This window comes from Catharus ustulatus, chromosome 1, assembly GCF_009819885.2.
Source record: "Catharus ustulatus isolate bCatUst1 chromosome 1, bCatUst1.pri.v2, whole genome shotgun sequence".
Classification (NCBI taxonomy): Eukaryota; Metazoa; Chordata; class Aves; order Passeriformes; family Turdidae; genus Catharus; species Catharus ustulatus.
In genome coordinates, this window is record NC_046221.1 from 14022722 (window position 1) to 14047206 (window position 24485).

At 36.9% G+C, this 24485-nt stretch overlaps 1 protein-coding gene across 17 annotated transcripts in view; it reads left to right on the top strand.

Moving 5' to 3' along the window:
• Positions 1–24485, top strand: part of PARD3 (par-3 family cell polarity regulator) — a 448279-nt gene that overhangs the window by 272051 nt on the left and 151743 nt on the right. For 13 of the 17 annotated variants that reach the window (XM_033067619.1, XM_033067689.1, XM_033067653.1 and 10 more), the window contains 5 exons: positions 178–348; positions 10216–10366; positions 16977–17166; positions 21923–22074; positions 23106–23150. In XM_033067619.1, coding sequence (XP_032923510.1) covers positions 178–348; positions 10216–10366; positions 16977–17166; positions 21923–22074; positions 23106–23150 — 709 coding nt within the window. The remainder of the gene's footprint in view (positions 1–177; positions 349–10215; positions 10367–16976; positions 17167–21922; positions 22075–23105; positions 23151–24485) is intronic. The other 4 variants (XM_033067626.1, XM_033067642.1, XM_033067715.1 and 1 more) reach the window with 2 other exon arrangements.

The window sequence follows — 24485 nt, forward strand, 5'->3', positions numbered from 1 at the left end:
TATTATTGCAGTGTTCATTTGGCCATAAACCCTTAGTACTAAGTATAGTTGGTTTAATATTTTTCTTTTGATTAGTTTTGTTTTTATTCTCTCCTTTTTTATTCTCTCTATTCTCTCCTTAGACAAAGCTCCCTTTGAGTGTGTTTATGTAACTATCTATAATTTTTACTTTTCCAGGATGGCAGGCTTCGAGTGAATGATCAGCTAATAGCAGTTAATGGAGAGTCATTATTGGGCAAAACAAATCAAGATGCTATGGAAACCTTAAGGAGATCCATGTCCACTGAAGGAAACAAACGAGGGATGATTCAGCTTATTGTGGCAAGGCGAATAAGTAAATGCAATGAGGTAATAAGCTCTTGATATTGGGCTGGCAATTTTCACTTCTGAGGTATTTGTGTTTACAGGAGATGTCATGTTTCCTCTGAGACTTGAAAAATAATATCTGAGAAGCTAAAGAAAGAGAGAATTACAAAATGATCTGAATTTCAGTGTTAGACATGCTAACGTTATTACTGATCAATAAAGTTTTTCTTTTGAATTTTTTTGTCAATGAAAAACAGGAAACACTGAATAAAACCATATTGATTTTGTAATTGGATCTCACTGTTTACGTGATGTTTGTTCAGCGGAGTTTTTTATAGAGGTCTATTAGATCTTTCAGTTATAGACTTCGTGTTAACTGACTTGTTTCTTTGTCACTTCCAATTTTTAAAATTAAGAGTAGAGCTCTTATATTTCATTATTATATTTTATCGAAACAAAAGTTTCATGGATAGATTCTATAAAACTTTACACAAAAAATTCAGTCATTTTGGATTTTAACAATGTTGTGTCTTGGCCTTAATTGTGGGGGAGATTGAACTACTGAATTCAGGGTGAAGTGGTGATTCTTCTGATGATTTGCGACTTTTTTCTTCCCTAGGGCAATATTAGGTGTTGATGTTTTGAAATATATTAATGATTTCTGATAGCTTTTCTTCTATTTAATGTAAGTAATGATATATACTAGGAATTTATGGACATATACTGAGAAGGACTGTGGATGCTGTGGAGGACTGAATTAGACTTCAGAACAAATTGGAGAAAGGACTGAGTAAAATAGGTACAGCTTAATGGCATGTCAGAAAAGCATCTCTTCCTTAGAAATCTGAAAGTCAATTCTTTCATTCCTGCTAATAGAGTAAGGTCTTATCTGGAATGTTACTTACATCGTGCTTCAAAAATGATGTGCACAAATTGGCTTAGTATCTCTGCACCTACCTAGGGGAAAAAAGAATAGTTTACTTTTTAATGCATAAATCTAATACCCAGAAAAAAATCAGTCCATAGTGTATTATAAAATTATGTCTGGAAAAAGACATTGGGCTTTTTAAAAGTGTTAAGCTCCTCTTGATCAACTGCTTATACAAAATTTTTGTACACATACATGTTTATATATATAAGGGGATGTCCTTATCTAGCACTAATTTAGGCTGTCCAAACTTTGGAGACTGTTCCCTATTTTTACCCAATATCAGATGCTACTACATAATACTACATAAAAAAGGTGAAATATTTTAGACTATTTCTGTGTTTAGGTTTTTTTTTCCAAAAGGGTGATCCCTTTTCTCCTAGTGGAAGTCTTCTTGATTGAACTAATACACACAGTGTAAACATGAAGGAGATAATCCAGCAGTGATGAAACAAAGACATTTCTCCTTGAATCCAACACAATTTTTGTTCATTCAAGGACAGCTTGGTCTCCTATATCTGCTTGACATTTAGTACAATTTATTTTGCAGAAGTCATGTGCCAAAAGCAGCATAGCTGACTGCAGTATATGTGCTTCAAGATGAAAGAACTGATTGTGGAAGCAGATTTAGATACACTGAAATGTACCTGCGCAAGGGGGAATAGAGAGCTCTGTCTGGGCCTCCTTTACAGTTTTTTGTGCATTTTCCCACCTCCTTAAGAAGCTGGCAAGATGAGCTATAATAATTAGGAAAGCATTGATATGCAACTATTGCTGTAGTAATCATCTTTACAAAATAACTTTTGCAAGTAATTTTTCCTAGGAATTATTGCTTTTATCACACTCATAAAAAGGAAACACAATGTCAATACTGTTTGCATGTTTTGAAATGATGAAAGGACAGCTAGCATGGACATAAAGCTGTGTACCTGCTGAGCTGGCAGTATGCAAGAAGTGACTTTTCTGAACATCTTGCAATGCTCAGACTTCAATGAAATGAAAAGCAAAGAGTTTTTTTTTATGGTATTTTGAAATTAAACTCTGTACACTCCTTTCAAGAATGCGACCGATTTAAACTTCAGATATTACTGAGCTGATGTAATACTGATAAGCTGTGATAATTTTATTTCTGTATCTTGTATTAATACCATATATGAGTATGGTATTCAGTCAGCTCAGTCCCTCAGCAGGGGCTGTGTGGCCTGAGACCTGGCTGGAGACAGCATTGCCTCAGTCCTTGGCCATGTGTTGCAGCCTTGGCTATATTATGCTTAATTCAGCAGCACAGGTTGCTTAGACATGCTGGTGTACAAATTGTCCCCTTGGAAGATTCCAGGAACAGACACCAGGAAAGATTTTTAGTGTTAGAACACAAAAAGAAATTACATTTGCCTGGCGACAAATTCAGGAGCTTGCAGATTAGAAGCAAAAACATAAAAAAGACAGACCCTTATCTTAAAAACTCCCACCTTTTATCACATAGAACAGATTCATTTAGTTTGAAGATTGTTGATTCCAGCCACCAACCCAGCACTGCCAAGTCCACCCCTAAACCATGTTGCCAAGTGTCACATCTACACATGTTTTAAATATCTGCAGGGATGGTGAGTTGCCCACATCCCTGGGCATCCTGTTCCAAAGCTTAACTATGCTTTTCATGAAATATTTTACTTGATATCCAGTCAAAATCTTCCCTGGCCCAACTGGAGACTGTTTCCTCTTGTCCTATCACTTGTAACCTGGGAGAAGAGACCAACCTCCCCACCTGTCTAAATCCTGCTTTTAGGCAGTTGTAGAGAGCAAAAAAGTCTCTCCTCAGCCTTCTCTTTACTCCAGGCTAAATGTCCCCAGCTCCTCAGAAATTGGGGTTTACTGGTTTAATTAAATATAAAAAGAAATGTTCAACTTCTGAGAAAGTATTTGCAGTGTTTTCTATGCTCTTCTTCCTCCTTTTTTTTCTTCTAAGTAGTCACCATAAAAAAAAAAAAAAAACAGCAGAAGAAAATATCCTGTTCAACTGATTTCTTTGTTGGTTCAGCATTTTATGTGCCCACTCTATAGACAAAGACATAGCATTGTTTCATGTTAGTCTGAACCACAGTTAAGTGGAACTGGCTTGGTTTTGTGTGTCACCAAGAGCAGTGTTCACTCTGCTCTGTTCAGTGCATGGCCAGTCCTGCCAGGTCAGGTCTTGGCTGATTCCCTGCCATGCCATGGAGCACCCACAAGTGTCTCAAAAAGGGAAATCCATACAAGGGGTGATAAGGCCAATGCAAAAATGATTGCGCTAAACATCTGGATGATAAAAGCAGATACTGTCTGGATGATAAAAAAAAAAGTCCCACAACAAAATAGCAGCAACAAGAAGAAAAAAAACCCAAACCCAAGCCTTTTTTCCCCCTGCCTTCAAGTCCAGTAATTGTTTTGCATTTGCAAAGTCAAACTGACTTCCTTTTAGATAGACTACACAGCTTCTTTCTTCAGCAAAACTGAATTTGAATTGGATTTTTAAGGACGTTAGTGGTATGAAACTGTTCTTTTGGTTTTAATGTCAATTTTCATAATCAGTCCTAACAATTGCTTAGGAGGGAGAATTAATTTTGCAGCATGGCTCTGCAGATTGTTGCTTCTGCATGTTTCAATTTAGACTGGGATTTTTGTGTACTTTTTGTATTTTGTTTGCTGTCTAGAAGTGAGTGACAGCTCGACCTCTGTTGTCCTGGGTTGAGGGAGGCAGGAACAGTTGCTTCTGATCTGGTGCTGGGGCCCTGTCTTTGTCAGAGAGCTTTCTTTGGCTTTTTGAACATGAAGTTGTTTCAAAACTTTGTAAAGTGACCTTGGATACTCCTTTCCCTTGCTGTCAAACAGCTTCACAGGTTCTCATGTTGTAAACTAAGCCTTCAGAGCAATTATAATAACAATATAAATGTACATAAACACCATAAGAGTATTATCTTGACTTCAGACACACAGGGGGAAGATAATTTGTATCAACCCATCCGTAACTGTTGAGTCAAAAGAGACCACAAACTCCCCAGAAGGTAAAAAGAGATTTTGTGCTGCTGTGGTTTTGTTGAAGATTTGCCTGTAGAAAGAATTTTCATTGACTCACAGGAGATAGTGTGTAATCCATCCAGGTTTTCAAGTGAATTGTCTTGTAGTAAATATTGATATAAGCATGGAGTGTTAGTTATGAATGAACTCCAAGCCAGAGCTGTGCATCTTGAGTTTTTCTCCTGTTTGCATTTTGTCTATACAGAGTACAGCAATGTAGAATTCTGCAAGCTGAACTACTACAAACATTGCAAAACTGTGTTTAAAATCTCAGCCACTCCAGACAAAATCAAACACTGAAGATTTGATGGACATTGTTAAATTAGTGCAACAAAGCCATTTAATTTGAGATTAACCCCCATTTTAAAAAAGTTAAACATTCTATTTTGTCCTGTGTTCTCAACTTCCAGCCTTGAATGTTGACTCATCGACTTTCCTACATAAATATGGAGAGACTCTTTCAGACACATTTCCAAAACTGTGAAAACAGTGGGGAAAATAGAGAGAATAACAATAATATTGACTTGATATTCATATGCAGCCAGTTTTTAACACCTCCTTTTACAGAAGAGGCAGCCATCAGCTTTTTAGGTCTTTAACTCAGAGCTGACATTTTTTTAATTGCTGAGATTTAAGGAGAAACAGTGGAGCTCCTTGTGCCATGTTCTGTTAATTAGTGATGCTGTTATGATTAGCCTGTATGGGCAAACAGCTGGCGGCTGCATGGCCAGAACGTGCTCAGCACTCAGGCATGACTGCCAGGCACATCCCTGCAGCTGGCAGCTCCATGTGCTGATTCAAGAAAATAAAGGTAATTGTTACTTTTGGAACCCTGCACTTTTCAGTCCTGCAACCTGGACAGCTTAGAGACACAGATTGCTTGTCTGCACTCTGTTCATGTCACAGGCAGGCAGCACTTGTCTGCCATTAAGTGAGAGAGCATCACCATTTTCCTCAAAATGAGAAATTTCAAGGGTTTTTCTTGTCTAGATGTCCCTTTTATTATTATGTTTTTTTTTTACAGAATGAATATTTTGCCAAACCTGCCGCAGATGAAGGTTTGCAAATGTTTTACGGATCCCCAAATTTCTTCATGCATGTCTGTTCATTTTTTTTCCCCGTGTGAAAATGAGCAGACTGTGAAGCAAAGTCCTGATTCCAGACCGTATAAGGACCTCATAATTAATGAAATAAATTGACTGATAGATCAATGAGAGACTTAGCAAATGAGTGGTTTCATTACAAAAGAAACAAGCATGCATCTTTTCCAGTATGTGTGCAAGTATAAAACATCCAGCATCATTTTCCCCTGCATGCATTACCTGGTTACCTACATTGAAATTTACGTGACAGGTTTGTTTTTTTATTTCTCACTAAATTAGTCTTGTGATGACCTTTTGGAATTTAACTGTCAAAATGTCTTTAGCATCTTCTCCAAACACAGTGATTTCCTTGTTCATTCCCATCTCCAACTCATTGATAAAGCTGTTTATCAACTTTAGCTGTTCCCAGCTCTGATTCCTAGGGGACTCTACAACTTTTGTCCATCCTGAAGATCAATCTTTGTGTCCAATTCTTTGGCCAGTTTTCAACCTAGAAAATGAAAATTTAGTCCTATGAAAATTTAGTTTCTTTAATGCCTTACATATCGATGCCTTGATATAGACTAGAAGTATTTTAAAAGTATCTATGTTGTAAAAGGAAGCTGTGTTATTTTGGTCATCTTAACCACAGTACACAGATAAGAAGGAAAAAAGAAAGCCTGGGGAATAATTCTGTGTGACAGAAAGAGCTTCAGCATTCTGGATGCAGTGTCATATGTAGCAAATATGTATATTGACTTCTTTAACACCCATAATGCTTGCATGCCTATATTTGGATAATTTATTTTCTGAAGGAAAAAGGGAGTCTGAGTCTTGTTTCATTAAAAAAAAATTATGTTTGTGCTTTGAATATTTTGGCACTCTTCTTGTGCATAAACTTTTTTCATATTTATGTACATAACTTCAGATAGGATGGATGATGGTGTTTAAGTAAAAGGCACTGCATTATTTGTCCTTTTATCATCTAGATAAGCAGCAGCTGGGCTAGCTAGTATAGACAGTGCTTTAGCAAACAGCTGGTTTTTATCTGAATGACAAAGGGTCAGGGTAGAGACCGTTTTTTTATTTAATTTTTAAAAAAATCTTACTTCTCTTTTTAATTTAAGACAATGGAGAGAAAAGGAGCTACAGGCAATCTGTGACATGGGAGGTTTTATTGCATTTTTACATATATGATCTTTTAGTACAGATCACTGCTAGGATCCAGAGAGGGAACTCTCTCATTTCAGTCTAGAGAGAAGAACAATCTGGATCTTACCAGTCAGTTTCTAAAAATATCTGATGAGTGTAATAAAGAAGTAATAAAGAAAACTTATCCAGACTCTTCTCAGGGCTACCCAGTGCCAGGACAAAAAGCAACAGGCACAAACCAAAATACACGAAGTTTCTTTACACATAAGAAAAAAAAAAGGTCTTATTAGAGGCCAACACTGGCACAGCCTTGCCCTGTGAGGCTGAGGAGTCTCTGATCTTGGGGATATTCAAAATCCAGCTGGGCAGGGCACTGTGCAACCTGATCTTGCAGACCTTGCTTTGGGCAGGATGTTGGATTAGATGATTTCCAGTGGTTTCATCCACCCTCAGTTGGTCTGTGACTCTGAACTGGCACACTAAGGGGTGCTCCAGCAGCTGTTGATAGGGGACCATTTGCCATGTGGATTTCTTCCCTTGCAAGGCCTTTAATGAAGTTAGGATTTTGTACAACTTTGTTTATCACTCTTTATCAGTTAATCCAATCAAATTATACCAGAAAGCAGTGAGAGTGGCTAAGAGAGGGAACTAGAATGTGTAATTCAAGCTCTTTATTAGAAATGCATAATGAAGAACAAGTCTGTTTGAACTGCAATCTTGCTTTGGACTGTTTGTCTTGGTCCAAATTCTATGCTTTTTTTCTTGAACAAACTTTCTGTTAGTGATGTAAGGAAAAGGTGTTTTGTGTTTTTTTGGTGACAACCAGTTGTCTAATTTTTGGTGTTTTATAAAAGGCATTGTATCTTCTGTAAAATATTTGTGTACCTGACTGTCAATGGCCTTTGTTTAAACCTATCTTTTGAAATGCTAATTAGATAGGAAAAAGTTTTACTCACAGAAATTATAAAATATGTGGTTCACCTTACAAAACACGCCTATATAAATGCAGCACTCCTGCTATTTCTTTTATTTACCCTGTACTTTACTGTACTACCAGGAGTGAATTTCTGTATATTTCTCTGCTTCTAAACCATCTTCTTGTCAGTGTCTTTCTGAAAATCTCTTGAGATCTTTCTGCAAATGTCTGAAAGTTGATGGCTTGTCACACGAAGAAGGACTGTGTGATATGGCTCACTAAAAGCTGGACACTTGTTACATAAAGTCATCAATATAGCACTGGGAGAATAAATCCCAAAGCACTTTGATATTTTCACACCTTATTCAAAGGCAGTGAAATAAAGGGTAGTTCATAATATAGTACCTTTATCATGCAGTTTTAAGCTCTCAAGCAGTCTAATGTTGCTATGCTCTTTTTTTCGTAAAGTGTTTCAGAAGTTAACATTTCTTTTCAGATGTGCCTTAGATTCCTTTATACCAGAGTCTACAAATATTGTTTAATTTACTTTTCACTAAAGCTGTCAGTTGTAATCTGCAATTTAAAAAAACTAATAAAACAAATCCTCATTTCACAATTTAAACCTTATTGAGTCTAATTCACTTGCACTGCAAGTTTATTATTCTCCTGCAGTTTGACGTGCCTCCAATTGTAATTGTGTTGACCCTCCGATGCAGTAAATCTCCCCGGTGCTTATCAGACTGGGAGAGATAAGTCTACAATTTGGAACTTCATTAAATATCTCATTTATATTAAACAGATGATGGCTTTGAACAGAAATAATAATTTTTACGGAGTCTGCGGCCTCGCGATCGCGGTCTCCTTGACCGCAGAGCGGCGTTTCGCTGCCCTCCACTCTGTGCCCCGTGTCAGCAGCCGTCTGTCCATCGGGCTCACTTCAAAGCCTCTGCTGGGCAATGGGGCCGAGTGCTTTGTGGCTCTTGAAGCAGATTTTTTAAAGCCTTTCATAGCATGCATTTCTTAGTCGTCTGGGGAGTGCGGGTGGAGTGATTAATAATGGGCAGCTGTTTCAAAAAGGAAAAACAAGCAACAAACATGTTGCTTGTTTTTGTAGTTCCTGAAACTATGAACTACTCCTCTCGTGCTTGTTTGGAGATCAGTCAGTACTTGGAATAATGATTTCCAGTGGCTTCAAATAGTTTGCAGCATGCTCAGTATCTTTCAGTATCTGGTCCCCAATGTATTTTGATATGTATGAAATAAATGCTGTGGGATTTGTGTAAGGACACTGTGTTTAAGATTTAACTATGTGCTTCAATGTGAAGAGGTGTGTTGGTGAGAAGAGCTAATGCTTTGATATCTGAGTTCATACTACTTTTCTACGAATACATCTATTTTTAATAGTTGTTTACTTTCTAATAGAGCTGAATTCAGCTCACAATGTTCAGGTGAATTGGTTTAAAGGTCTTGGCAAATCGCCTTGGTGGCATTACTGAGAGGACAGTGGGGTTCTGGAGCCCAGGTGAACTGAGAGCTTTAGGGGCAGCAGGAAGGCTGGATGGTGTGAGGATTGGGCCATGGTTTGGAGATTGGAGTCTCTTATCTCTGCAGGGAGCAACTGGGCCCTGCTACTTTGGGCATCCACAGTGACCTGTGTGTGCACAGGTACTCGTTCCCATGGGTGTGTGCTGACAGCAGAGCTCTAGCTGATGGGGTTGCTGAATCCAGGTAGATGATACCAAATTACCTTTGCGTCTCATGGGTGCTGCATTACCTGAGTTCTGATTCTCTGGGGCTCACCAAGGAGAACTTGACTCTGTCCTCTTGAAAAATATGAGAGGCAACTGTAGGGAAACAAAGGATAACCAGCTTCTACCATCAAAGGCTGGGCTGGGAAGACACTCAGGACAGTCTTCTGGAGAGCAGCTGGGGTGGGCAGGAGGCTGTATGTGCAGCCTTTCTGCTCTCCTGTACACGTGGCCAAGCAGCCTGTGCCCATCACTTCCACCACATACTTCATACTTCATCTGTCTTGTGATGTCCTGGAGAGTCTGGCTGCAGTTGTGGTGGGCAGGGACCTGGCAGCTCCAAGGGCCTGAGGGCTGGGGTGGAGGGCACCCCAGTTCTTACCACTTCTCTTTCTTGTTTCTCTGCCTGGATGCTCCAGCAAGAGATTAGAGGAGCTTCTGGGCTGAATGAAGCATGTAAGAGCTCTTTATTCTGCAATCAGGAAAGATAAAACAAACAACTCAAAAATAAAATTACAGTGAAGTCTGACAACATTTCTGTTTTTTTCTTTTGTTCCTAACTACAAAACTTTGGAGTGTGATGATTTCATTTGAAAGCAAGTTGCACCACTGTGGCAGCAGCAGCCCAGTTCCAAATGAGAGTTCCTGTTCCATGCTCCTGACAAGGGCCTTGTTCTGTTCAGCTGTCAGTGTGCAGAAGATGGCCCAGCTGTCTGCTGATGGTATTGAAAACAGTCCAACTGTCTGTTTAAGAAATTATCCAACAAAGAGACACCAAAATGGAATGGGATTTTTTCACCGATTTTCTGCTGAAGGATTTGAAATTTGACAGGGCACCATGGGGGGTGCAGTGTAAAGGGGTTAGAAAGTTGGTCATTAGGCAGAGCTGTCACTGCAAATTATCTCTGTCCAGGATGAGAAGTTCTAGTTCATTTGGTGCTCAGACAGGTCTAGGCCTTAGGCAATTTGTTACAGTTCCCCCATGTGGTTAAGGGGGCACTGGGCACTAATGTTCCCCTCTCTTTGCAGTTGGAATCACCTGGCAGCCCCTCTGGGCCAGAGGTGCCCATAGAGACTCTGCTGGATGACCGGGAGCGGAGGATTTCCCACTCCCTGTACGGCGGGATCGAGGGCCTCAGCGAGTCGCCCACAAAGAACGCGGCGTTGGGCAGGATAATGGGTGAGCTGCAGCAGCTCTGCTGAGCAGGGCATGTTTCTATTTCTCTCTGTGATTCACTGAAGGGTGATTAATGTGTTATGTGGGAATTGGGAACATGGAGATTGCACTGACCAACCTAAAACGTGCCTTAAAATTCTTCTATGCAGCCTTCTGGATAGTTAATGTGAGGAAGAAGGTAAGGTGACATCCTAAAGTGAATTCTGTATCCTGTGACAGGTCATAGAATAAATAATAATAGTATTTAACATGGTCTTTCAGTGTCTGGTTTGGGACAATAAATTATTGGTTGTTCTAGGCTCCATGTCACATCAAAGTCAATGAATCGTGGGAATTCATACGTTTTTTCCAGCATTCCTTTGCCTCTGTTTCAGTCCTACTAAAATACAAAAATAAATAATCTAACTTGCATCCATTTGTGCTTATTAATTTATTTGAATTTTTGCTTTGTATGACAGCAATTTTAAAACCTATAAATAAAATCATAGCTAATTTTAATCCCTTGTGTAGATCCTGTGCCCTACCATCTGCATGGTCCCAGTGGATAATGAGGTTATTAGTGGTTGCTTTGCAGCAATTCAACTTGTGATGTACGGAGCTAGGTAATAAAGACTTGCCTTGCCACAGGAGTGGCTGGATTTACTGACTAGGATGGGATTAGTTTGAAAGGATTTTCAAGTTTAAACACAAAAAGCAGCTTGATGAAAATAACACCTGACAGAAGACGTGATGTTTGCTCGCTTGAGTTGCAAATTTTAAAAAGGCGACATGGCTATTAAATCTAGGGCTTTTTTTTTTAGTGTATTAGATTCACAGAATATATTAGAGGATGCTGCTATAAACTTTATATGAAGCAAGGTTTAACTTAGTTTTGTATTGCTTTAGATTAGTTTTCAGCCTTAGAAAATTAGTCTACCACTTAGTCTTTTCCAGTCAATAGTTTGTGTGTATTTTTCACCCTATATATTTGGATTGGGGATTTCCCCCCCATGTTTTCTTTTTAAAATAATTTTTGTATTTTGGGTTTGCATTTTCTTTGTGGTAGCAAAATAGGACTGTTGTTAAACTCTCTGAAAATCCACAAGTTTGGTATTTAAGGTATTTCTTCCAGTAAGTCTTCTGTCCTTTTTGTGCATTTGGGCAATAGTAATTAGAAACTTATCATATTCTGTTCTATTGCATTTCATTTTGTGCAGCTTGGAAGAAAAAATGTGCACATGAAAATCAAAGCAGTGTGAAACCTTGTCACCCAAAGTCATATGCTCTTAAAGATAAAAATTTAGAAAAAATTGCATTTGTTTGTCAACAAATTTAAAGAGTGATAAAATAATTTGATGTCTTTAGCACTACTCACTCATAGAAAGAACCAGTTCTTGTGGTGTCAAGGCTTTAGATAAAACATTTGCAAAGCACTGCCTTCTGCTTTTTCCATCAGTGCTTCAGAGGATTTACACACAGAGCTCATATAAGCGTTAACAAATTATCACTTAAACATGTTGTCCATTGATGGGAGAAGGAACCCAGAGAGAGTCTGGCTGCTTGTGTGTCAGCAATGCAGTTTTTTTGACATCAGAGAAGCATAAGGCTTGCCATGCCAAATTGAACTAGTAGTTCATCGGTCTGGTATCATCCCTTTAGCAGTAACCAGTAATTGATGTTTAAACTACAAAAAAAAAAAAAAAGTATTTCCAAGGCTGTTAACATCTAATACTTTTAGATACCTTTGCACTGTATACATAGGCAGGAAAAAACCCCAAAAAACCCCATCATTCATTTTCTAAGTTTCTTATAACCAGAAATTAATGTTTTGATTTCCTGTGAATCACTGTTTTTCTGAAGTTTTTTTCAGGGACCAGGAACTATGTAGAAAAGTTGTTGGTTGTGACTTTAATCCATTGAATCATTAGTGGAAGCATGTTAGTGGAAAATCAAATTGTGCCTGAACCTCATAGCAAATTGATCTAGTGGCATGTAACTCAAAACTGGTCTTTCCAGGATTGGGACTGTTCCCTTCTGCAATCACAGCAGCTTCACAGACCTGTGATGTTTAAAACCAGTTTTGGGGAATGGTCAGTTTTCTAATAGACTATTTTTTTCTGAATTAATGAGTACCACTAAATTAAAACTATAGTATTCATAATCTTTAGCATGCAGGTTTTCTTGCAGTGCTATACTACAGACAGATGTTGCCTGTTGTGAGAGATAGGTACGGTTGCTTGTTTCAGCATAGCTAACATTTTAAAGACCCAGTCACTTTTTATGTAGTGGAATCCCTGTCTATTTTGGCATTGGTAATGAGAAAAAAAGCAGAGCTATTTTTATTTTCCCGATAATGTTTGTGTGGTGTTCCATGACTCTTCCTCTCTTGAAAATGGGCCTAAAAGTGAGGATTAGTCCTAAGAACAATCTGGCTGAAGAACACTGGAGGTCTGTACCTTCCCACACCAGTCCTGCCCATGAAAACCAGCAAAAAGGAGTTCTTTATGCACTACTGCTTCCCTTGAGTGCCCTCCCCATATCAAGAAGCCCTTTGATGAGCTCTGTGAATCATCTGGTGTCTTTGATTTACCCCTCAATGGATTTAACTATGTAAACTTTTAGTCCTCAGTACTTTTTAGTGAGGAGATGACAGCTTGTTTTCACAGATGAAGGAGTAGGTCTTCCTGCTGCTTTTTTTCTTGGATGGGTTTGAGTTTTCTTCCTTCCTAAGTTAGACTATTCAAAAGTAAGAATCTTAAAGTCTGGAAAATGCCTGCTTGTTTTAGTCATTGCTTAAAGTTGGAACAAAGATTTTAAGAGTGTTTTGTTCTTTTAAATACCATTAATGTAATTTCAGAAAGGTATTTAAGACAATTTCCTTACTCTTTCATAAGTGACAAGCAAGAACTGGTTGTCAGAGCCTTGCTGTGAGAGTGGGAATAAAATACCAATTTTAGGATGTAATTTAAATTATGTAAAATAATGTTTGCCTACTGCAATAAAGCTGCATGAATCTTTTCATGTTTCTGATGATTCTCATGTTGATCTACTTTTCTAGGTACTTATTGCTATTATAGTTTTCTTTATGCTTTTTATTTGATAATATTTCACTGAAAATTTTGATGGAGAAAAGATACAACTTTCTGTATTCAGGGAATACTTCTGGTTTGAAGGAGATGGAATATTTTATTTATATAAATTGGGTCTTTTAAGAATTAGATGGTTGTAATAAACCCTTCTATATATTTATTTTAATATTTACAGGGTGCATGTTATTCAAAGTAACAACTATATTATACTGGTTTGCTTGGCTCTATAATTAAAAATTCAAGTCTTCTTCTGATATACCATTCTTGTATATAATGCATTATGCTCCTGAGTTTTGCAATATACAAATACATAGCTGCTGTCTCTATAAATTATTCTTATTCAACAAACAGCTTAGTACAAAGTCCTCTTTCATCTCCTTCTTCTAGTTGCTGATATTTTTTTGATTAACTTGGTGGGTTTTGTTGCTAACAGTGACTAAACAGAAGTTATTTATCGGGGGGTACACAGAATAACAATCCCTTGCACCGAATGTGCTTTTCATCCTGAAGGATCTGCCAGAACTTTGTAAAATTTGATGGTTCCTACAAAACAAGAAATACTCTGTTCTCTACATAAATAATTGCTGTCTTAAGGGTAGAATCAGGAGGAAGCACTACTGACAAAAATTTTGCTAGAGATGTAGAGTGTGTGTCTCAGGGAAATGAAAATAATCCTTTACAATCAGAATGTAGTTCCTTGGCCAGGAATCTCATCAAAATGTGGTGCTCTTCTACAACAGTTGACAGATCTGAGCACTTTCTTGAAATCCAAGGGCTGCGTACAGTGGAGAATTTTTTGTTGTTAGTTATTCTCCAGGCATTTGTTGTGCTATTGGTCTGAATCCCACAGTATCAACATGCTCATGAGTCATTCATAAGGTAATACTGGGTTCTGAACATACGGTGAGAGTGTTCAACAGATTTTGTAGACCATCCTTTAAAGAGAAAGCAATAGCAAAAGCACAAGGATCAAGCCAGAAAGAGTTCCATGACAATGCAGTGTCAGTATGGGAGCCAAGTTGTCCCAGCAAACATATTAAACAAACTTCAGGGATTTTCAAGATTTGAAAGGACCTGGAGCAGATTAGTTCTTCATGAATAAACTTGTTATTCATACTATGTACTGTATGTGCTCAGGGTTTTTTTGGAGTGCTTTATGTTGGTGGTTTAATTCAGGTACAAAGTATTTTCTGGTGTATTATAGGTGTATAATAGGTTTGAAGGTGTATGTTATTTTTTGAAATATGCTTGACATATTTTTCCTTGTAGGATGAAAATCCTAATAGTCTCGCACCAGCCATCTGATACTGAAGCTCTGAGGCTTTTTTTTTCTGCACAGACAGATGGGAACTCTTCTTACGCAATAGTTTGGAGTGGTCCTCAGCCTGTGCTTCTTTAGATTGGTAACTTGTTCAGGAAATTTGAGCATCATTGTCGTGAGATGAGAAAATTCGAAAGGAAGAATGTTTTACCTTGCTTAGTACAGTGTCCAAAATATTGTATGTTATTACAGATTACCTCACTGAAGTTGAATTAATAGGTACAAAACTGGACTTGAAGTGTAGTCAGAGTCTAAATTTCACAGAGTGTAAATAGCATTTTTCTAGCCTGGGGGAAAATTATTTTCTTGAAGAGGTTTGTAGACAGGTTGAGCAATGCCTCAGATTCGTGGATCAGTCAAATAGACTGAAGATTACTGGGTTTGAAGTTTCTTTGATGTTTCCTTGTAAGGTTTCTCACAACACTTGTGGAATTAATTCTCCAGGGGTATTTTCTGTCCACTTCAGCTGTGTTCTCTACAAAGGATGTATTGAGTCCAGTGCTGAGGTTTGTCCAACCATCTGCTGGAGGTGAAGCCTTTCACCTGTTTTTAGCCTCATCTGCAATGAAAAGCATAGGCACGTCAGATGGGTTTTCTCCTAAATTCTAAAGCAACTATTAAAATGTCAGTCTTCACCCTTGTCAGATATAAAGAAGGGTAGTGAAAAGTTAAAAGTGTTACTGAATTACTGTACCCTCTCAAATGGGAAGTTCAATCTGCTGAATGCCATAAGGTTATACCTTTTCACAATCAATTCTTTGGAGACGTTATTAACTACAGAGTTAACAGTCTTGCAGGCATTATGTTTGGAAAGAAGTACATTACTGGGCTAAATATTAACCTGTCCATCAAAGGAGCTATTGCTGGGCAGAATCAGATGTTATGCAAACTGCATACATTCATTTCAGTTTGACAGTGATGAGATGTTCACCATGCAGTACCTTTTACTTCCAACCACTTTTTCAGCCTTCTTTAATGATCCCTTTTGAAGCTAGTTTTTCCCTGTTTGGAAAGATTACTGTATGTATTATCTAGTGCAGTGAGGATTTTAGCTACCTCTTTACATATAGGGTTTTGTTTGTTTGTTTGTTTATTAACAATTGCATGCAAAGGTAATGATGATAATTGAACCCTTTACAGAAAAAACTTTATTTTCCCCTAATTATTCACATTTTTTCCATATCTATAGTGAAAGTCAAGCGTGGAAATATTTGAAGCAGTTTAAGATATGGAAATAGAAGTTTTGTGATACATTACTCTGGTGCATGATAGTTTTACAGTAATTTTCAGTTTGTTGTAAGATTAATAGTTGATTAAGCTAGTGTGTTTCTTCTCATGAGATGTGACAATTTTACAAATTGTTTTAGTAAGATCATACCATCTTTTAACTTCTGCTCTCACAAATTTACCTGATGAAGTCTACCACTGAACAGACTAATGTTGAGTCTTGATATAGTCCCTATCATGTATGTGATGGTTATTATTTAAGCATTTTAACAAAAGTGTTAAAACTTACTTGAATTTGTTGATAATAGAATTAGGCATTTTTTTTTTCTCCAAATGTTTCATGTGTCTGCTTCCCGGCATCACTTGAACACTTTCTCATTTCACGAGGGCCAGACTGATCAGGAAGAGTGATGGCCTCTGTTTGTCCTTGTGCATCACATTCTTTGTTTCTACCAAGCAAAGGTGATACACGAGGACATACAGTCTCCTGGGAGAGGTGCTTTTGAGTAGTTCCTCAGCCAGGACTTGAGACTCAGGGTACAGACAGAAACATGGGAAGTTCTCTTCGAACATCAGGAAACACTTTTTCAGTGTAAGGGTGGCCATGCACAGGCACAGAGTGCTCAGGGAGGTGGTGCAGAAGCAATACTCAGAAGCAATTTGTTTGGAGTCCTGGGCACATGGCTGTAGGTATCTCTGCTTGAGTGGGAAGGGTTGGACCAGAAGAGAGGTCCCTTCCAAACCTCAACCCTTCTGTGACCTTGTGGTCTTGCAGTAGGCCACAGAAACAACTGGTGTGCATCACTTTTCAGACTTCTGCACAGGAAGATGGGTACAAAGTGAGGCATAGTTAATTTTATTATCTGCATTGTGTCACTCTTATCAGTAGCACTGCAGTTTGACATAACCTTTTATCGTCTGACATGAAATATTTTTCAAGGCACTGTCTGCAAGCTGCCGTTATTTAGTTTTGGGTTTTTTTCTCCCTTTTGTCCAGGTAAATATCAGCTGTCTCCAACAGTGAACATGCCCCAGGATGACACTGTCATTATTGAAGATGACAGGCTGTCAGTCCTTCCTCCTCATCTCTCTGACCAGTCATCATCCAGTTCCCATGATGATGTCGGGTTTGGCACTGTTGATACTGGTGGATGGGCTAAAGCTGCAATTAATGAGTCAACAGACTGGTAAGAGCATGGTGTAGGGGAAGGAAAAAGAGAGAGCTTAGTTGCTTCTTTTGCTTTAGTTACATTTTTGGCTACTGCTAATTTTAATTTTTTTTTTGTCACATTTGGATTTTACTGTTTTCAAACTGGTAATTGTCCCTGTTTCAGGGAGGAAGTCTGTATAAATACTTCTGGTTGCAGTTTTGTGCTGTGTTAAAGCATATTTGTGGAAATGTTACTTAGACAGTATATAGCTCTGTTACTTTGATGATCTAATTTTAAACTAATTGTTAACTGACCTAGCTTTTGTAAAAAAAAATTTAGCAAAATTTAAACACCTGAGTTTATGAAAGTTGGAAGACTGATTGGAAATTGTAATTTATAAGCCCCACTGTAAATATTTCAAAGTTTATAAAACAGATTTTATTTTTATATTCCATTGTATATCTAGGAGCATTTCAATACTTCTGTATACTTCCTTGCTTTTCCTAATAATGTAGTAATCTTTTAAATTTACTTAGAGGTCAAAGCTCTTTGTTTTGCCTCTGTGTTAATGCTTGTGTAAAAAGAGCTAGTTAAGATTTCTTTATTATGTGTCAAGAACTACTGTTCATATTGTTAGATGATTTGCAAAGACAATGTACTGTGATAGCTCCACATTTAAATATACAGAAAGTAACAGTTCCACATTTAAAACTAAGGAAAGTAAGTTTATATGTTTAATCCATAGTAAAAATAACTCGTGTGAGTCCTAGGTTGACTGTCCGATTACTTTACACATTTTAACGCAAGAACCTTAGAAGAAATGCATTGAACTCCATTACTGACTTGTTTAAGTTTCTGGCAAAAAAATACTGTTTATTGCTTAGTTAGTACAATTAATACAGATCTAAGATTTAATTTACAAGTCCTGTAATTATCTATAGTAATAGCAAAATAAAAGCCCACCTCTGTATGCTGCTACTTCTTAAAGCTAGATAATTACCACAAATGGTGTGAAGTACATGAATTTTCTTATTTTTCTTGTCTCTTGGGCTTGTTATGAATGTGTCAGCAATATCTTAATAAAACAGCAATAGCACCTGCTGGCTGATATGCACCTGTCAGCTTCTTCTTGCCTTAAACTAGTTTATTTCATCTTATATACAGGAATTGAGTTCTGTATTTTAAGCTCTGTTTTAATGATTGTATGAAAATGTAATTTTTTTCATTTTCATTTAGTTTTTTTTTTGATCATGCAGCTCCTTCTTATGGACAAGTTATACCTGTAGTCTGGGTCCATGAAAAGTCTGTTTGTCTTTTGTAAAAGTTTTTAGAGCTGAGAATCTGACATATTTAAATAGAATGGTACTCGAACCTGCACATAATAGCTTATTTCTGAAAGAGTATTTTTAGCTGAATGTGAGCAAAATCCTATGAAATAAAGTTAAAGCCCATTTGAAAACTGCAGATGCTTTTACATTGACTCCTGCAGTGTGTCTTGCTATTTACTTCTTTGTAAATGAAGTAATAGTAAAGAAAACAGGGATTAGATAATGTAGAATTGATCACAGTCAAAAAAAAATTAAGTGTTGTATAAAAAGCAGTAAACGTCTTCAGATACAATGGCACTTAAAAGAGATCAGTGTTGGGCTTTAGTATCTAATGTATTCTATTTGTAAAAAAAAAAAAGTAAATAGCAATAGAATTAGATTGTTGCTATAATTTCCTGTTGCTAATGGATGAAGAAAGACTTTTAAAACGAAGGTGCATTGTATAATTTTGCTGGAAGGCACAAAGGGTAAAACTAAGAATATGGATGAAGGGTTATCCAAACAAGAATGGCAGCTGTTCTGAATCACAGAAGAAAATGTAAGCTTTTTCAGCCTCACAATATCTGCTTAATCCTTGATGAAAATGTTATGAAAACAAAGGGGCAATAAGACAGGATTAATAAATGGAATTTTAATAACATTGAGGGTCAGAAGACGGTTACATTCTTTTAAGGATCAGCTGTCATTCCAGAAATCTTATTTGTTAAGTATTCTAGAATATAGTAAATTGCATTTGGCATTGCTTAATGACTTGCACTAAATTCACCTCTGTCTTTTATTGATGTAGTTGAAAAATATTAAAATGAGGCATTTTTAGGGACATTAATTCCTCCTATGTGCTCGTTGGCTTCTGCATTGTGGCTCTTCTCGGGGACTTTTGAATACTTTTAGACAATGTAAATGAATTCAGACTCCTGTGATCCACTCCTTCCTTAATTACTAAAACACACTCGTGGATCATTAATAATAGAAGTAAAACAGGACATGAAAATTCAGAACTCTACATAAGGCTCAAATAAAGGTGCTAAGTAGCATCTTTAGAGTGGAGGATAGCATGCAAACATGTGATAATAATTCCCTAAGTAAGTATGTGTGGAAGGGAGGCGTGACAAGGGCAGATCAGGGAAGCAGAAGGTCTCTCAAAGTTGTGTCAGTGGAAATGCTGGGTCCAACCTCCCAAAATCCCAGTTGCTAATGCCATGCCCAGACCCTACTGCTCTCTCTGGGACCTGTGGTGTCCTTTTCAAGTTGTATTTGACACTGGAGTTTTAGTGTGTTCTTCAAGTTCAATATATAAGTGTGTGCTATGTTTACGTGGAAATGATATTCTGCTCTACTAGAAGTTTTATATAGATAGATCAAAGCAAGCTTGTATGAAAAAAGAAGCATACAGCCAAACCAAATAATTTTATAAGTTCAACTTTTTTAGAGAAAGTGTCACATGATACATTTTGTTCAGCAAGATGAAGCCATTCATTTTAACAAACGTGAGCCTTGCTAACAGATGTTGCAGGAAAAAATTCTCACTTAGTAAAACCACATTTTTCTGGCCTTCAGAGACAGGGCTGACTAGCAGGGAGCCAGAAACTTCTGTGTGGCCTTGGGAAAGTCAGTTATGATCTGATTATGAAAGGTGTTGAAACGCTCCAAGTTCAGTTTGAGTCACTTTTCAGATTTAGGTGGTTCTTACCCAGCTATGTGTTACTCTGCTATAAATGCTAGAAGTGTATATTGGCCTTGTCTGTTTTATCTTTCTATCATGTGGAGATAATTTTTTCCCTATTTTGTGGGAGTGAATGTTAGGACTAAATAGTTATTTTTGAGTTTGGTCTCTGAATCATCAGAGCTTTTAAGCATATGCTTGAGAACATTGCTAAATTGCGCAGACATCTCTGAAATAGTTGCAGTAATTAAATGTAAAACATTATGAGCCCGAGCCAGGAACATTAAAGTCAAAAGGCACTTGACATTGGCTTTATTCACATAAGCTCTGATCCTGCTCACACTGAAGTATTACATGCCTGTCACAAGCACATATCTTATTATTTGTAAATCTGCCATTACTAGACTGAATTTCTTTTTGGCTGCCTGATAATGAGGATAGTGATTTTCATCCTTTATAGTACTTTATGCCTTTGGACACTTTTCTTTACCTCTTTTTTACTGTTTTGCCTAATACCCAGATGTTTCTTGATCAAAGATACTTCTGTAAGTGAGAGTACATGTCATACATACACATGTGCATGTTACAGAATTTAAAATTGTAAGTTGTTTTTTGCCTGTTTCTCAGTAGGAATGAGAGGTATATTATACTTAGCCCTTACAGTAAAAATAATTCTTTAGAAACATGGTACTAAACAGTAAGATGTATGAACACAATATCTTGAGTGGCATTTAGAAATCTATTTAGAGATCTCAGAGACAAAATATTTAACTTTTTTTTCTTAATCTTGAAGTACAACAATATTCAAACAGGGAATTTTGAGAGATTTACCTATAGGATAGATAACAATGGTCCAAAATACTGGTTTTTTTCAGTGTTTTATGCTTGTGATTTCTTTTTGTGCCAGCTGAAGTAGAGATCTATATACTATCCCCTTTTCTAGGAGCCAGAAGATCTTTGTGTGAATTTCCTTTTATATTGTTTATTAGCAGGACGCCATCTTGCCTTTTGAAAAAATGTTTTTAGTTTGCACACCAAATTTTGCCTGCATTCTTGCACTCATGATTCTGCCAGTGTTTGAGCACTGTTAATAAATCTAATCTTCAGCTCGCTGAAAACCTGACTCACTGAGCTGAGGTCACTTTAGAAACCTGCAGAAGAAGCAAAAACCAAATACAGTTCCTCCCATTTCTGATTTGGTGGTGGATCCATTGTGGCAAATGCTTGTTCTGTGGGAAAACAATGAGTAAATATTATAGCTGTTTGTCATAGTCAGGCTAAAAGCAGGAGAAGCTGTGAAAAATCTACATGAAATTTCACCTATGGAGAAAAATTTTAATGCAAAATTTTTAAATTAAGAAGTTTAAAGCTCTGTGGGCTTCAGGCAGGAAGCATCTATTTATGCTTTACTAAAACCATTTTCTGATAGCTACAAACCAGATAACTTTCTATCAATAGAATAATTTTTTTCTCAGAAAGAAAAACGAACTGTTTTATTCTCCTACAAATTATTAATTATTCCTGTGTTGGACTTTATGTTCTGATAGAATATGTATAATGCACCAGATGTGTGTATCTTTTGTTAAAACTATAAGTTAAATTCTTGATACGTTTTAACTAGAATTGCTTAATGAAGTAAAACAAATTCATTGGTGTGTAACTGAATACTTGCAGTGGTGTATTTAAAACTGTGCACTTAATCGTTGGTAGAAGTCACGTGCTAAATAAATTATTTTCTCTGAAGAGTGAAAGGTTGCGTGATCTTGATAAATGTTCGAATGATTTTTTTCCCTTCCTACAGCACCCTTAGTCCAGATGTTGATCCAGTACTTGCCTTCCAGCGAGAGGGTTTTGGACGCCAGAGCATGTCAGAAAAGCGTACAAAGCAATTTTCAGATGCCAGTCAGTTGGAGTTTGTTAAAACACGAAAATCCAAAAGCATGGATCTAGGTAGTGAGTGATGTTTTTTCAATTTTTTTTATTTGAACCTGATTTTCTTGTTGTAAGTATATAGATTTTATAATTCCAAACAGATTGTGTATGTGCAGTAGTGCTGCACATAATGTCTATTTGTGGGTAGTAAAGTACTAACTTGAATGGCCAAGTGGCCTGGGTGTTGTTTGTTGTTTGTAAATGTCCATACAATCAAATATCACAGCCCTCTGGATATATGTTTATACCTAAACACAATAAACAGTATTTATTAAAATGAAGGTGAAAAATGCATTTACCAATCCGTATAGAATAATTGTGTAAAACTGTGGTTCTGTGTAACCAGGTTTATTCTCAGTCCATGATTATAATGCAGTTAGCCTTAAAGGTCCTTCATAGTCTCTCATTTTGTAGATGAATTCAGAATTAGAAAATGGGACTAGGCTGACATTTGTTTGAGACCCAAGTTTTAATATTTATATCAGAAGCCCTATAAAGTAGCAGCAGCTAAGACAGGCAATCATAGTGATCATTTCAACTGATAAACCAACTGAGAATAAGTAATTCCTAACAAGCCCATCAATTTTTCTACCACTAAATTTAGAATCTGAAGTGCAGACTCTAGTAACCTCAAACAGTGAGTTTCGATGTTTTAAACACACAGAATTCTCTACTCAGAATAATAAAATAAAATGAAATTCCTTTCTTTACAATAGTTGTGAATGTCTTGCCTGCAATCCCTGATTCACAAACTTCCCCAGGCTACAGTCAGGTTGGAGGTGTTGACTTGTCGTGACTAGTGCCGTGTGCTAACGTGTCCGTAACATACTGTACCTGCCTGTGATGTGAACATGACTGACACTGCATGATGGTTACTAGTTTGCTGCCACTTCTACCCAGAATGTTTGCTTACTCTTGCAGTTTTGCATGAAGTAGGACATTTCTAAGGTCCCCTAACGTGAAAAGAAAATGTGCAAACCAGAAGGAATGTTGAGTGCATGTGGGGCATGGGCACTAACTGGGCTAACCGTTATGCATTTACCTTTTAACAGTAGCTGACGAGACTAAGCTCAGTACAATGGATGACCAGAAAACAGGTAAGAATTGACAGTAAGGCTGTTGCTATAGAAACCTTGGTCAAAGCAGCTTACCACCATTACAGAACTGCCAGTCAAATTGCATGAAAACATGAATATTCCAGTACTTGCATGACTGCTTTCTATTGTGAATAATCAAGTCATACAGAAAAAGAAAATTTTTCTATAGAGATAAGTATCTAGGGTAGTATATTCAGCCAGGTCATGCATGTGATTGTAGGCAGACACCTGTTTCTACACTTTAAACTCATAAATATTCAGAGTTGTTTGGGGTTTTTTGTCCTTTCAAAAAAAAATCTTGGAAAATCTCCTCCTAGCTTCAAACTGTAGTGCACAGTGAGATGATTTAGAAGATTCAAGTGTTTGGCTATTACAGTGCTAACACAGTGCTTGAAAATAATTATATTAATTAGAAAACTACTGCCTTTGCCTTAAGTGGTCATCAGAAACATGTTGTGCATTGAGTTGAAGATTATTAGTGCAAGCTGATTTGCTTTTGGAGCTGAAACATGAGCATCGTAACAGAGCAAAAGAATATGTAAATAGAATCTTTTCCACATACCATTCATTGTAATGTTTCACAAAATGATAATGAGAAATAGCTTTCAAGGCATATTTTTTATTAGTAATTAAAATAATGCACCAACTGCAATTATGAACCTTTATGATTTATTAATATAAGTTAACTTTTGACCTATGGAATGCTATTTTAATTAGGCTAGATTCAGAGGACACCATAACATTACTTAGCTGTAATTAGGAACAATTCACCTTTTTAACCTGAAAATATTATTTATTTTAGCATGATTTGAGGAGTAGTGCATTCCATACAGAATTTACATGTAGTAATTCACAACTGCATCTCTGTTTAACTGGACTGTATAACATGAATAGGAATACTGAAGAGCTGTAAGCAATCAAGTGATAAAATTACAGTTTTTATTGAACAGATAAGTCTTCTAGCTTTTAAAGCATTGCAGAATATGACCACAGACTTGCAGCTTTGCAAAAAGAGAATGGATAAACAAAATCAAAATATATGAATGTTTTAGAGAATTAAAGCCATCAGAGTGTGAATGTAAGAATGTGTTAATGGTCGTGGTAATAATTGTGCTTAGAAACAGCCTTCACCTCTGAGCATTATTCACACAAAAGCAAGTTAAAGACCAAACTCGAAATTATTGTTAATTATTTTTTAATTTCCTTATTAACCTGTATAGTTGAATGGGATGTGGTTAAAATGGTGAAAACCTGTGTGTTTTAGTAAAATACAATCCTTAGGTTTTAAGAACGCACAGTGGTTTTGGTGGTATCAGTAGAGGGTGGGATTAATTG